At 42.8% G+C, this 15531-nt stretch overlaps 1 protein-coding gene across 1 annotated transcript in view; it reads right to left on the reverse strand.

Moving 5' to 3' along the window:
- The window catches only part of NPSR1 (neuropeptide S receptor 1), an 80342-nt gene that overhangs the window by 3826 nt on the left and 60985 nt on the right, over positions 1-15531 (reverse strand). The window contains exons 5-7 of the mRNA XM_082192895.1: positions 12186-12387; positions 6093-6169; positions 3909-3998 (exon numbers count right to left, since the gene is read on the reverse strand). Coding sequence (XP_082049021.1) covers positions 3909-3998; positions 6093-6169; positions 12186-12387 — 369 coding nt within the window. The remainder of the gene's footprint in view (positions 1-3908; positions 3999-6092; positions 6170-12185; positions 12388-15531) is intronic.

Below are 15531 nucleotides of genomic sequence, written 5' to 3' on the forward strand. Positions count from 1 at the left end.
CGGGGCACCACTGTACTGGGAATTGTAATCTAAACAGCGCCCAGTATACCTGAAGGAGCGTCTCCACCCCCATCGTTCTGCCCGGACACTGGGTCCACCTCCAAGGGCCTTCTGGCAGTTCTCTTACTGCGAGAAGTGAGGTTACAGGGAACCAGGCAGAGGGCCTTCTCGGTGGTGGCACCTGCCCTGTGGAGCGCCCTCCCACCAGATGTCAAAGAAATAAACAACTATCTGACTTTTAGAAAACATCTGAAGGACGTCCTGTTTAGGGAAGTTTCTAATATTTGATGTTTTATCGTGTTTTTAATATTCTGTTGGGAGCCACCCAGAGTGGCTGGGGAAACCCAACCAGATGGGCAGGGCATAAATAATAAAATGTTGTTGTTTTGTTGTTGTTATTTTCGCCCCCACAGAACTCCACTTCCAAGCACACTTAACAGACTACAGTCCTCAGGATTCTTTAGGGCAGGTTTCCCAAACTTAGGTCTCTGGCTGTTGCTGGACTACAACTCCCATCATCCCTGACCATTGGTCCTGCTACCTAGGGATGATGGGAGTTGTGATCCAATAACAAATGGGGACCCAAGTTTGGGAAACCCTGGGAAGCCATGCGCTGATCTGCTCCCAGGGTGTCTTGGCAAGTTAGGGCAAATACTGAGCTAGATCTTAACCGTGGGTGCCCAGATGTTGCTAGACTACAACTCCCATCATGCCTAGTGAGGAAGACCAGTGGTCAGGGTTGGTGGGAGTTGCAGTTCAGCAATATCTGGGGACCCACAGGTTGAGAAAGGCTGATTTAGATGGACCAGCAGCCTGACCTAGGACAAGACAGGAGTGGCGAATCAATGACCCTTTAAAAGTTGCCACACTCCAACTCTAAGTAGTTCTGGGTTGCCCTGGGCAAGATAAAGCAACTAACAAATGTAATAAAGAAAAATAATAGATAATAAACAGGGGTGATGGAAGTCGTGGTCTAGCAATATCTGGTGGCATAAAGGATTCCACCCAACTTTCTAGGTCTCTGTCCTGGTGCTTATCATGAGGTATTGCTTCTTTGAAATTGTGTGGGGCTGCTTCTTTAAAGCAACTGTTAAAATCAGTTTTTTCTTTACTGCTGCTGTTGTTAAAAACTGATTTTGAGATACAGTAACTTGCTTTGGTTGCTTTTGTGAATTTGTGTAACCCACTGAAAGGGGACACAGGAAAGTCTGAAATAATTCAATAACGGGTATGAAGCACAGGGACATACCAAGAATGGCAAAAAATACTTGGCAAAAAATCAAAAAAATCTATTTTGTTGCTATATAGGTGGTTCTAAAGCTTGTAGAGATTTCAGGGACTTGGAAAACCACGGGGGGAAACGACCCTACTCTACGGAGAAATAAGCACTCATTTAATATTTCATGGGGGTGGGAGGGAGGCAGAACAGAGTAGGTAGAACAGGACTTGACTGTGTTGATGATAAAGGCAATCTGTGACTGTGTTGCCATGGAGGGATGCTTTAATTGCCGTAGAAGCGATCTCAGCCATATCCGCTGGGTGAGTCAATCTTTACTGCAGCACACCAGGCTAAACAAAACAGAATCCGAAATGCTACTTCAACCTATCTCAGAAAAGGGTCAGCGGCAATGATTGCATCTTTGCAACTTTCACATTTCTGTCTTGTCACAATTTAAGTGGAGAAGGACCCCTGCACAGAAGATATGAAACCAGTAGATATACAGTGGTACTTAATTCGTTCCGGAGGTCCATTCTTAACCTGAAACTGTTCTTAACCTGAAGCACCACTTTAGCTAATGGGGCCTCCTGCTGCTGCCGTGCCGCCAGAACACGATTTCTGTTCTCATCCTGAAGCAAAGTTCTTAACCTGAAGCACTATTTCTGGGTTAGCAGAGTCTGTAACCTAAAGCGTATGTAACCTGAAGCGTATGTAACCCGAGGTACCACTGTAGTAGTCAAAGAGAGATCATCAGGGGGTATGGGCTGGGTGTCCATCAATATGCGGATGATACTCGGCTCTACCTCTCTTTCAAATCAAAACCAGTGAAGGCGGTAAAGGTCCTGTGTGAGTGTCTGGAGGTGGTTGGAGGATGGATGGTGGCTAACAGATTGAGGTTGAATCCTGACAAGACAGAAGTACTGTTCTTGGGGGACATGGGACGGGCTGGTGTGGAGGACTCCCTGATCCCGAATGGGGTAACTGTGTCCCTGAAGGACCAGGTGCGCAGCCTGGGAGTCATTTTGGACTCACAGCTGTCCATGGAGGCACAGGTTAATTCTGTGTCCAGGGCAGCTGTTTACCAGCTCCATCTGGTACGCAGGCTGAGACCCTACCTGCCTGCGGATAGTCTTGCCAGAGTGGTGCATGCTCCAGTTATCTACCGCTTGGACTACTGCAATGTGCTCTACATGGGGCTACCTTTGAAGGTGACCTGGAGAATGCAATTAATCCAGAATGTGGCAGCTAGACTTGTGACTGGGAGTGGCTGCCGAGACCACATAACACAAGTCTTGAAAGACCTACATTGGCTCCCAGTACATTTCTGAGCACAATTCAAAGTGTTGGTGCTGACCTTTAAAGCCCTAAACGGCCTCAGCCCAGTATACCTGAAGGAGCATCTCCACCCCATCATTCTGCCCGGACACTGAGGTCCAGCTCCGAGGGCCTTCTGGCAGTTCCCTCACTGCGAGAAGCCAAGTTACAGGGAACCAGGCAGAGGGCCTTCTCAATAGTGGCGCCTGCCCTGTGGAACACCCTCCCATCAGATGTCAAGGCAATAACAACTATTTTACTTTTAAAAGACAACTGAAGGCAGCCCTGTTTAGGGAAGTTTTTGATGTCTGATACTGTATTGTTTTTAATATTTGGTTGGAAGCTGCCCAGAGTGTTTGGGGAAACCCAGCCAGATGGGCGGGGTATAAATAATAAATTATTATTATTATTATTCTCGTTTCAGACTACAGGTAGGGGATTGAGTATTTTCGAGAAAGCCACCATTCATTTTTTTTAAAAAGCATCAGCATTCACTCATGCAATCCCTTTCCTGTAGTCTGAACAATTACAGCCCAGGTATAGTTTTCTCCCTTTATCTGCTGCTTGTGTAAATGAACTAGGAATGTAAGAAGCGTTTGCTGGTACAGGCCAATGGCCCAGTGTCCTGTTTGCACAGTCTGTCTGCACATCCCTTCCTTGCTTTCGTTCCTATTGCCACTACAATCCGCATTGAATTAAACTACAGTTTCTTGTTCAGTCTAAGACACGGAAATGTCACTTTACTAATCAAGATCTCAAATCGGAATCAAACTGCGGTTTCAGATCCTGGTTGGTAAACTGGCTTTAAATCACAGTTTTCCTTTTTTGCAAGTAAAGAGCTGGCCCAAGTGTGTGTGTGTGTGTTGCATGCAGGCTTGGTAGTTTTTATTAAACCAGGAACGTTACAGCGAAACCAGTCCATTATCCACTCCGCTCGTCATAGCAGATATAATCCTTTGGGGAAAGGTTAGCACTTTTTAATAGCATCTCATAATTGAATCTTGAAGAAACCTCAGTTACTAAGCAAGCTAATGCTACTTTGTCTTATGGTTAGGCTTGTCTGTAAAGTTTTACATTTTGGTGCTGAGACTGGGGCTTCTCAGCCATGGAAAACCTGGTTTACTTTCTTTAAAAATAAGAAAACAGTATACAGTAAAAACAGTAAAAATGTGGCTATCAAAGGCTGAGGCAGTCAGAAAAAGCTGCTCTTGCTCTGGCAGCAGAACTGAAATGGATGGAATGGATCTGAGACACCACCATGGGGGCAGATGTCCACTCCAACTCTCTGGAAGCTTCCACGGAGCCATTTTTTTAAAAAAATGAAGTCTTTCACTGGTCACTGATGTCTAGTTAATTGGCATATGTTGTCACTTACCAAGAATTATTACCACACTGTACTTGATAGCTTTGATTTTAGCCTTTGATATGAGTCCCCGATGGGTGTAGCTAGCACAGAATTTGCCATCTGCAAAGAGAAGAGAAGGGAAAAATAAATTTAAGAAATGCATAGCCATGACTGGAATGTGGTCACCTCTCTCATCAAACTGCCCCAAAAGCCCGTTTATTGTAATGGAAATTTTTAGAATGACCAATCATGAGCAATTTCGCAATACATATACCATCTATAATATCATCTAACCTATCAATTTGTCCCATTATTTTTTGATTCTTTATCTGAATTCTTACGCAACGCACAGTCACCTAGCCTATCACAAGGACCTCAGTTACGCTGAAGCATCTTAAAAACAACACAACACACACAACACAATCTTTTGAGATATTCTTTTATCATAGATGTGGCTATATGCTTTTTAAAAGGTGTAAACATCTATCTGATGTGGCTTTCAACAAGTTGCAAAGACATCTCCCTTAGCTACCAGCTGTGAGGTAAAATAATCTTCTCAGTCCATCCTGCTGTAGAACAGCCAACATAATAGTGTGCCGTGCCAAATTTTTGTGAGGTTTGATTTTCAAAGCAGAGCTGTAAATTGGGGAGATTTTAAACTGTTTGCTGCCACCACCACTCTCACAACTTTGATGCCAGTTTCCAGCCTTCCAACTCCCAATTTACTGTTCCTGCCTTATTTTTTTTATTATTTTTTGCAGGGGGAGAGAGATGTTAGAGATATAGATTTTTTAAATTGTTTATAGCCAATGACCATATGCTAGAGATAGGCAAGCAGTCTTGTGCCCACCCTGAAAAGCATATTAAACCTGAACACTTGGAAAGTTTTAATGAAGCTCTTTGAGTGCTCAGCTTAACACTTCCTTTGGCTGGTAGCCCATTCTACTCCCACAAGGGCTAAAAGAGCTCACCTTGAGGAAGAGAGAGAAGGTAGCAGCTTGCGGAGGGCTCCAGTAATGACGGAAGAGGCCTGTTAATGCCTCCCCTCTGAAAAATGATGTTATGGGCATAACTTTCTGCTGAGGAATAATAGGGTATTAGGAGTTCTCCATATGGCTTTCATAAGCAGAATCTTTGCTAAGAGCCTCGCTGTAGGTCTACTTCCAGTTTTGTTCCCCAACTTAGATGAAGCATTCTTCATGATCTGTGGTTGTCTATTCCCCATAGCTGGGTCAACATTGGCCTTTAGGATCTGATAACATTGGATAATATGATCCAAAGGTCTTTTCCATCTCTACAATTCTATGAGCCTAAGAAATTGTGGCAATTTTGAGAGGGGTAGCTGTGGTGTCCTTTAAGATGCTACAGAACTTCTTGTTGTTTTTGATGCAATTCTACGTTACTTAATAGCTCAAAGATTTCATCTGCGAAGCCTGCCAAAACTGAAACTTTTGAATTTAAAATTTCACACTCAAAATGTAAATGTAAATGGTGCTCCAGAATCTTCTCAATCAACTGGCAAAAATGGAAGAAACCACAGACAGTCAGATATTTGGGGATATTCTGCTATTACTGATCAGCTTAATCTTGGTCAATATTTCCATCCATGATGAATTTAGAAGGATTTCTAGAAATTCTTAGTTTAAACTTTGAACAGAGCACAGCTTTGCATGAGATAACTTGTGGAAACCAAAGAAAAATAAAACTCTAGAAAAGCTAATTGAGAATTCATTAGAATGTATTAACACAATGTTTCTTTTCCTGTCACTAAAGCAGTAATTAAGGTAACAGTACGCTTGGCTCAGTTTTTTTCCTTTCCTTTTCATTTGAATATTTACAATGCTTATTTGATTAATTAGTGCTTCAAAAGAAAGAGTCTTGATTTTTCCCTTGCTTACATGAATCTATTTCCACCGCTGTTGATGGATTTTAGGTCCTCAGTTAGGAATTGGTGTGTATTTTTCATGGCTTATGCTCAGGTTATTAGGATAAGACTTCACTCAGTCATTTTCTCTTATTACTTCCAGGTAAAATGACTGGGGTCCAGCCAACCTGGTGAGCACATGTTTAAATGCTTTTGGCAATTTAGCCAATGGCAGCTCATGGAGATTTGATCTACAGTGGGCTTTTTAATGATCTGTGGCAATTGCATACCCACTGTCTTTCAATGTCATTAGTTTCAATGCTTGGGCGTGATTGCCCCAATTTACTTACCTGAGCAGTTGGAAACAACGACAGCATGAGCTTTGCTCTTAACCCATATTGTTCGGATCACAATGAAGTAAATAACGCTACAGTTGGGGAAAGAACAGAAAACAAACAAGTTAGCGATTCTTTAGGATGGGATAATTCTAAGTGTCTCATCATCCTAGCGATATAAGTAAAAAAACCCAAACCTGCTCATTTTCCCTTATGGGGGTACCCAAGAGCCCATGTAGAGTCCTTTTGTAGGTCCTCTATCGGTAGGAGAAAATAACAGAGGCCAACCAAGCAAAGCAGCTAGTAAGCCTGATCTTTATTAACTGTTGCAACAGGGTGCTCCCTCACACGCAGGAGAGAGGAGAAAGACCCCATGCATACAAGCCCTTATATAGACATTTTAAATTGGCTGCCTTGGAGTCCAAGACCACCCCAAGAAACATCATACATACATCACAGAAGGGGTGTAGCCCAAGATCAACCCCCAGATACATCATATCTACATCACAGAAAAGGTGGTCTACAACAGAAATCTGAGTGCATTGTTTTTACCCTGTCTGCCAGGTTACCTGTTAATGGTCACTTAACTGGATTACCTGGAGAGCCTGGCCATTCTTTTGTAATGATAATACTTTTAATGATACTGGAAGTGGTGTTAAGGTTAAACTTCTGCAGAACTTCATGGCTTAAATCAAAACTCACATTGTGTCAGCTTCAAGCATACGCACACTGGCAAACTAGTGTTATAAGAATTTTAGGTCATATATATATATATATATATATATATATATATATATATATATATATATAAAATGTACCAAGCAAAGGTAAGGTAAAGGGACCCCTGATGATTAGGTCCAGTCACGGACGACTCTGGGGTTGCGGTGCTCATCTCGCTTTATTGGCCGAGGGAGCCGGCGTACAACTTCTGGGTCATGTGGCCAGCATGACTAAGCCACTTCTGGCAAACCAGAGCAGCACACAGAAATGCCGTTTACCTTCTCGCCGGAGTGGTACCTATTTATCTACTTGCACTGGCATGCTTTCAAACTGCTAGGTTGGCAGGATCTGGGACCGAGCAACGGGAGCTTGCCCTGTCGCGGGGATTTGAACCGCCAACCTTTGATGGGCAAGTCCTAGGCTCTGTGGTTTAACCCACAGCGCCACCCACATCCCACAGAAGCTACAGGGGTAAAAAAAACTTGGTGCTTGTCTATGCAGGGCTGCTAGATTGCAAGCAGGAGAACAGGCAGGTGTGACCTGTCACATTACACCTCCTGAGGCAAAACAGAAAGGTGACAGCCTGTGTGCGCATGCCATGTGCCTCTCGCCTGCTCTTGCAGCCTCCCACCAAAGCCTTGCTTACTGGGGTGCCATGACTTCTGGGTTCTGGTGAGATCTCACAAGAGCCCCATGAGATTGTGCAAGGCTCTTGTGAGATCATACCAGAACCTGGAAACCTCGGCAGATGCTTCTCCCCACTCCTCTGACAGCAAGCGGGAGATGCCCATGAAGGTTCCCTTGGATTCTGCCGCCCGAGGCAGCTACATCAGTCGGCCTCATGGGCAGCTCGGCCCTGAGAATGTCTTCTATATACCCAGGTAAGGCAGGAGGTGAGGCAGCTGTGACCTATTCCTATTCTAGTCCACTTCCTAATCCTATTCCTATTCTAGTCCACATGTTCCTATTCTAGTCCACTTCTCCTCCCCTGCCTGTGGTGCAAAGTATCAGCTTCTGAGTGACCTGTTTGAAATATTCATATTGATAGTCCAGGCCTGGAAACCATAAGCATAAATGATTTTTTGCTTTAATATTTCTGTTCCGCTTTTCCAACAACAAACGTTGAGCTCAAAGCAGCCCACAAGCATCACAAAAGCCCTGAAATCCACAAAAATTACAACCACTATACTATCAAACAAGCACAATGACATATAAATACAGTGGTACCTCGGGTTAAGAACTTAATTCGTTCTGGAGGTCCATTCTTAACCTGAAACTGTTCTTAACCTGAGGTACCACTTTAGCTAATGGGGCCTCCCATTGCCGCCGCCACACAATTTCTGTTCTCATCCTGAAGCAAAGTTCTTAACCTGGGGTACTATTTCTGGGTTAGCGGAGTCTGTAACCTGAAGCATCTGTAACCCGGGGTACCACTGTAAAGCAAACTACAACAAATTCATCAAAACGGTTAATACAATTCAATAAAGTATTAGCTAAGAAGAAAAGAAGTTTCCATGATGGCAAAGATATTAATACCCATACTTCTGAAGCTGGTGTGTCACCAAATTTAATGATCTTGGCTCCAGCCAGGAACCACATAATTAAATCAAATGTCACAAAGGGAGAGATACCTAGATCCATCCAAGTGCCTCTGTTTGATTCAAGAATAGATGGGTAGCCGTGTTGGTCTGCCATAGTCAAAATAAAAAAATTTCTTCCTGTAGCACCTTAAAGACCAACTAAGTTAGTTCTTGGTATGAGCTTTCATGTGCATGCACACTTCTTCAGATACACTGAAACAGAAGTTGCCAGATCCTTCTATATAGTGAGAAGGTGGGGAGGGGTATTACTCAGAAGGGTGGTGGGAATCGGAGATTGGCAGATAGCTGAGATGAGCCTGATGAGCCTGTTGACGACTGTAGTAGGTCTTACAGGAAAAGGCAAGGGGTGAGAAGGTGAGAAGTGGCTTAGTCATGTATAATGAGATAAGAATCCAATGTCTCTGTTCAGACCAGGTGTCTCCATTGTTTTAAGTTTGGTAATGAGTTGCAATTCAGCAGCTTCTCTTTCCAGTCTGTTTCTGAAATTCCTTTGTAGTAAAACAGCTACTTTGAGATCTTGTATAGAATGTCCTGGGAGATTGAAGTGTTCTCCTACTGGTTTCTCTGTTTTGTGATTCTTGATGTCAGATTTATGTCCGTTTATTCTTTGGCGTAAGGTTTGGCCTGTTTGTCCAATATAGAGAGCTGAAGGACACTGTTGGCATTTGATGGCATACACAATGTTAGACGATGAGCAATTAAATAGTCCCGAGATGGTATGTGTGATGTTGTTGGGGCCAGTAATGGTGTTGTCCGGGTGTATGTGGCAGCAAAGTTGGCATCTGGGTTTATTGCAGGCTCTGGTGCCAGTGTCCGTGTTAAGTCTGGTTGTAGTATTATTGTGGGTTAGGAGTTGTTTAAGATTGGGTGGCTGTCTGTAGGCAATGAATACAGCTCCCAAGTTAAAACAGTTCAACGCATCATCAGAGATCTACAACCTCTCCTGGACAATGACAGTTCTCTTTCTCAAGCTCTGGGAGGAAGACCTTTCATTGCCTACAGACAGCCACCCAATCTTAAACAACTCCTAACCCACAATAATACTACAACCAGACTTAACACGGACACTGGCACTAGAGCCTGCAATAAACCCAGATGCCAACTTTGCTGCCACATACACCCGGACAACACCATTACTGGCCCCAACAACATCACACATACCATCTCGGGACTATTTAATTGCTCATCGTCTAACATTGTGTATGCCATCAAATGCCAACAGTGTCCTTCAGCTCTCTATATTGGACAAACAGGCCAAACCTTACGCCAAAGAATAAACGGACATAAATCTGACATCAAGAATCACAAAACAGAGAAACCAGTAGGAGAACACTTCAATCTCCCAGGACATTCTATACAAGATCTCAAAGTAGCTGTTTTACTACAAATGAATTTCAGAAACAGACTGGAAAGAGAAGCTGCTGAATTGCAACTCATTACCAAACTTAAAACAATGGAGACACCTGGTCTGAACAGAGACATTGGATTCTTATCTCATTATACATGACTAAGCCACTTCTCACCTTCTCACCCCTTGCCTTTTCCTGTAAGACCTACTACAGTCGTCAACAGGCTCATCAGGCTCATCTCAGCTATCTGCCAATCTCCGATTCCCACCACCCTTCTGAGTAATACCCCTCCCCACCTTCTCACTATATAGAAGGATCTGGCAACTTCTGTTTCAGTGTATCTGAAGAAGTGTGCATGCACACGAAAGCTTATACCAAGAACTAACTTAGTTGGTCTTTAAGGTGCTACAGGAAGAAATTTTTTTATTTTGATTCAAGAATGACGTTCATCCAGTAAACTCAAGATTCTGTTGTTGCTGCATGCAGCTTTGATAACTATGAAGCTGAAAAGGAGCATATATGTGGAAATAAATGAATGGCGCTAGAGAGGCAACCAAACATTCAGTTCTGTGACTTTATTTCATCGGCCTGCCCTTGCCCTCTGCACATTCTGCCAGATAGGTATGGCCAAAGTGGAAGACACTGGCCTTCTTTGAGGTATGAATGGCATTACAGCATCTTCAGCAAGCCAACATACCAAGTTACTTGAAGGAAAAGAGAATGCAAAGAAAGTAAGACAGAAAGATAGTGGACTTGCAATTTGGCAACCCTGCCCAAGAAAGCTACTTGTTATTCATTTTCAATTCCTATGATGGTATGATTGTTCCAGATAAATAAAGCCATCTGAGGCCCCCGGATCTCTCTTCAGAAGACATCTGTGAGTTATTCTTTTCACAGTATAAGAAAATTACAGAAGTTTTTGAATAATAAGGATAAGGCAGATGAAGCATTTATAAATTACTTTTTGAGTGTTCGGCAACTCACATAGATTATTGAGTAATCTTTGCAACAAATTTCAAAGGGACAGCCATGTGCTGTAGGCATGTGTGTGTGTGTGTGTGTGTGTGTGTTAATGAAACTGACACCTTCATAATGTACACAGGTCTGCACGGAATAGTTTTGTGCCTTCATGTGTGGCAGCTTTCCTCCTATTCCAGTGCTAAAAAACAGGCATCCAAGTCTGGGTTAAATATTTAAAAATACGTAGGGTGATATTCAGTAAGTTTTATTCAAAATAGACTTAATGAAGTGAATGGATGGAGCTATCTTAGTCATGCCCATTCGTTTTAATGGGTCTACTTTGAGTAAAGGTTTGTTGAATACTACTGATAGGAAGTGACAATTCTCTACTATGGTGAGATGTTTCGTATTTCTCTTTCAATTATAGAGATTATAATTTTACTATCATATAATACCATAGGCATATGGCATTCCAATTTTATGCTAACCTCTGGCTTCTTTTAGCCTCCTTTTTCGTACGCGGCAACAGGTCCCAGTTCAGTACATTTCTTACACTGAAAAATCGATTTCACAAAACCTCCCGCCTTAGGAAAGTACATAAGCATAAATTCATGTGCAAACAAGTGATCAAATCCTATTAACCTTACTGGACACCCATGAGCAAGATTTAATACCAGAAATCTATAAACACCTGTGCTCAAACTTCCGGGAATATGACACCACTTGAATATATCGGTTCTATGTATTGTGAAGCAAGAGATGATTGCACTTTGTATTTCTTTGCATTCTCTGCCTTTTCAGATATATTCAAATGCAAAAGATACTGATTTGCCCTTCACAGGAGGCTGTTTTCCACTTTGACATTACGTTGCTTGTAGGATGTGGCAGAAGTAGCTTTCAGAACTGAATGTATGGTAGTTTCCTTTGGTTTAGTTTCATAAATACGCTGCTTTTCAGCTTTATAGCTCTTAAAGCTGCACGAAACAAGAAAAAAATGGTCTTGAACAGTGACGCATGTGGTTCCCAGGTCTGGATCATGGACGTGTTTGTTTCAAGTGACTCTTCTGACAAGTCTCTCTTACCAGAGCTTTAATCACTCTTCACTAATGTGTTTGCCATTCTAATGATACAGTAATTTTAGTTGAGTCCCTGTAATGGCTTCCAATAAAGCAAAATAAGAAAAGGAACCAAATCCACACACCTAAAGACCTATGCAGACATTTAATTCCTCCCTCTTTTGCTGTTCCAGTTGCCTTTTACAAGTTGGAGGGTGATGCCCCAAAACGTACGTATCCAAGGGAGTTCCCCATGTGTTTCAGAACCCCAGTTTCTCCCATTTATTTCAATGGAGGAAACCAATATGTGCCCTTCTTCCTTTGCGTAACTCTGCAGATTAGTGCCCTCCATTGAAATGAAGGTGGAATCTCACCTGGACGTGTGAGATAAGTGTGTGTGAATGCTTAGTACAAGATCCTTACCTGATAATAATCAGAGGAATGAAATATACCAGGAAGGCAACTGTGGTCATGTAGGGAATCCAGTAGGAGTCATCCGGCCAAGCAGCCCAGCACTGCACTTCGCCATTGGATAATTGCCGCTTCCCGAATATAATCAATGTTGGAATTGAAAACAGGAAGGCAAGGCCCCAGGCAACTACAATGAGGATTTTTGCTTGCCTTTCTGCTCGAGAAATAAGAACAAGGTATTGTATTACATGTACAACTTATTCAAAGAACAGACCTGGATACTGAGGAAAATTTAGAGGGGTGAATGAGAGGCAATAGAGTTACTTACCCCCAGTGTGGGGGGAAACTTAGCTGGTCGCATTCTGTGAAATATGAATGACTATCTGTGTTCTGTTTTAGGATTAAAATAATTAGGGATGGTTTATCAAATATATTGCCATACGGATAACTGGGAGCTCTGCCAAACACTGTAGTTGGGGAAAAGCTTGCTGCAAGGTGCTTTTGAGATTTCAGACAAAGAATGGCCAGCACAACAGCTGGGATTCATTCAATTCCAGGGAGCTCCAGAAACAACAAAACCCAAACAAGCATGGTCACCACTCCGTGGCAGAACTTCACTAGGCTCCATGTACAAAAGATCCCTGGTAATACCAATTAACATGATTTCAGGGAGGCAGGAGAAATCTCTGCCCAGCCTTATCATCAGCACATGGTATTCTCAGGCAATTTTGGTCTCCCATCCAAGTACTAACCAGGCCTGACCCTGCTTAGCTTCCAAGATCAGATGAGATTGGGCGTGTTCAGGGTAGTATGGCCGTAGACTTCTCAGGCAATTTTGGGACCCAAGAGCCTCCAAAATGCCAGGGCCGGACCTGGAATAACCTCTATGTTTTCTACCTATAGGGATTTTCTTCTTTTTTTTAAGTGATAAATTAAAAAATGCTTCCATTTGAGCTGTAGCAATTTTACAAAGGAACTATTACATGATTTTGCTGCGTTTGTGGCTCATTCTCTCATCCTACTTTTAACAACGTGCACATTTCAAAGGCATGGCTATTTTCCGGGTACAACAAGGTTTAGGAATGCAAGTGAGGGACACAGATGGCCCTCAGTTAGCTCAATGAATGATCTCAGTGAATGGCGTTTGTTTGTTTTTATTCCAGTAGGCATTTCAACTGAATTCTGAATTTTATAGCTAAGTTTCTGCACGTTGCTTACAGATGACTGTGATTAACTGGCATATAAATTGTTGAAACAAACAAACAAACAAATGTTATTTAAAAACCTACTTCCATTCACCACTGCCTGCAATTCCAGTGTCCTGCAGAACACAAAATCCCCAATTCTGATTCCTTTAATGCAACGTATAGTATTGTTATAAGGTTTGTGGGGCCTGGAGTCCCCTTCGAATTCCAGAGTGCCAACAGAGGGGGATTTAGGGCATGGAGCCTAGGGGGCACCGGCCTGCAACTATGATGCAGAATGGAAGGCGAGAGTAAGGGGCACCGAATATTGGCATCTCACAGTGCATCCCTGAAATTTGAGACCCCAAGGTCACTCACTGGTGCCAGACATTGAATTTAGCATGTTAAAATACAAGTCAGGAGCCAGCTTGGTGAGTCTTTGGCTGGGACAAAGGGAGCTGCTCTGTGCCAGAGGGCAAATGGTCCCTCACTGGAGAAAGACAAAAGGAGAATATTGGGATGGAGTTTTTGCAGTGATGTGAGAACAGGCAATATTCAGCAAAATGGAGAGAGGGTGAGAGGCATGTTTTGAAGCATGTTTGATTTCTGCATGAATCCTGGGCTGCGGCTATGTGAAAATCAAGACCTTTTTGGGGTGGCAATGTTCTGAACCCCTCAATTGCAGGCTCGGGTTATATATATGTGTGTGTGTAAATAAACCATATATCATAAAGACACCACAGTCTCTGCTCAGGAATGGGTTTCTGTGCAGTCAGTTTGAAACAGGACCCAACCCCCCCTTTTTCTTCTTAGCATTTCTAAAATGCATAAATTTGAGCTGTTGAGCAAATGCATAACAAGAACACAGGTGTATAAACAAAGCTCTCTCCTTTATCAGTCACAGCAATGGATGACCTTGGCTGTTCCAGTGGAGTAGGGATGACATGTCTAGGTCTTATCTTACGTCCTGTCCACACTGACGCACAGACCTAGTCCGGGAACAGCGCCAGAGTATGTTCTTGGAGTTGGTGACCTCTTGTTCCAAGATAAGAATTTAGGAACAGGAATACCCTTTTATGGTCAGGAATACAGGAAGGAAAACCCTTTTATGGTTAAGAGTACCGGAGCAGGAACATCTGTGATGTCAACCTGCGTGTATAAGCTGACATGCCTGGATTCCTGGGGAAGGGGGGAGAGGGTGCCTGGAGGATATATATACTGCATGAAATTTCTCAGTTCTTTGGGCTTGCTGTGAGCTGACCACGCAAGTGCCTTCTGCTATCTGGAGAGCAGAATAAACTCTTTCTCTGAACCAACCCTCGGTGTCATTTGACTTCCTTCCTCCCTCCCGGGAGCAACGCAGACCCAATCGGTGAACTCCAATAAGGCTATAATTTCCCCAAAGGAAACACAGAACTTTATGAGTAAAGCGTGCCTGGAACCCCTGGGGTCTCACGCTGCTGTGAAGATTGGGGTGGTGTGTAATAGTCTCATCCATGTGCCATTATCACATCGTGTATTTCCCTGCCTTTCCTCCACACCAAAAGTAAAGAGGGGAGAGCTGTGTGTGTTAGCCCGAGCTCCTTGGCCGAAGGGCAGAGTAAAAATCTACTTGGCAAGTACCGGTACATAAACATGATTGGATGCCACAACATGGTCAATAATATGGTGTCACAATCACAAGTATGTTCACATTCTTTAGGATAATGTGATGTGGGGGATGCTGTTTTCATCAGCAGTCAATGTTCAGAATAACATTAAGTCCTGCCCTAAAGGTTTCTCTGCAGAGCATTTTTTCCCCAGATTTAAAAACCACTCTGTTAGTTGTCTTCCTGATAGCAAATCTTCCACTGTCCTGCAAAGTTCCGGTTGCGGTTTTTTACTGACACTGGAAAATATCATTTCCCTATATCTCCTACACAGACACAGATTTTTACTTTATTTTAAACTAATACTATGAAACATTTCACTGGTATAAAGGGAAGTCCTACAACATTTTAAATGACATTATTTAAGTTTCAGGGGCTCAAACCAATTAAAATTTTTGAATTCCCCACTGAATTTCCACCAGGCATAAAATTTCAAACATTTTATCATTTTATTAACTTTTGGGTGCCTAATGGCCCTTTCTGACCAGAGTAAGAAAAAAAGGAAGATATTCATTAAGTCAGATA

The sequence above is a fragment of the Podarcis vaucheri genome (assembly GCF_965113315.1).
Source record: "Podarcis vaucheri genome assembly, chromosome: 12".
Lineage (NCBI taxonomy): Eukaryota > Metazoa > Chordata > Lepidosauria > Squamata > Lacertidae > Podarcis > Podarcis vaucheri.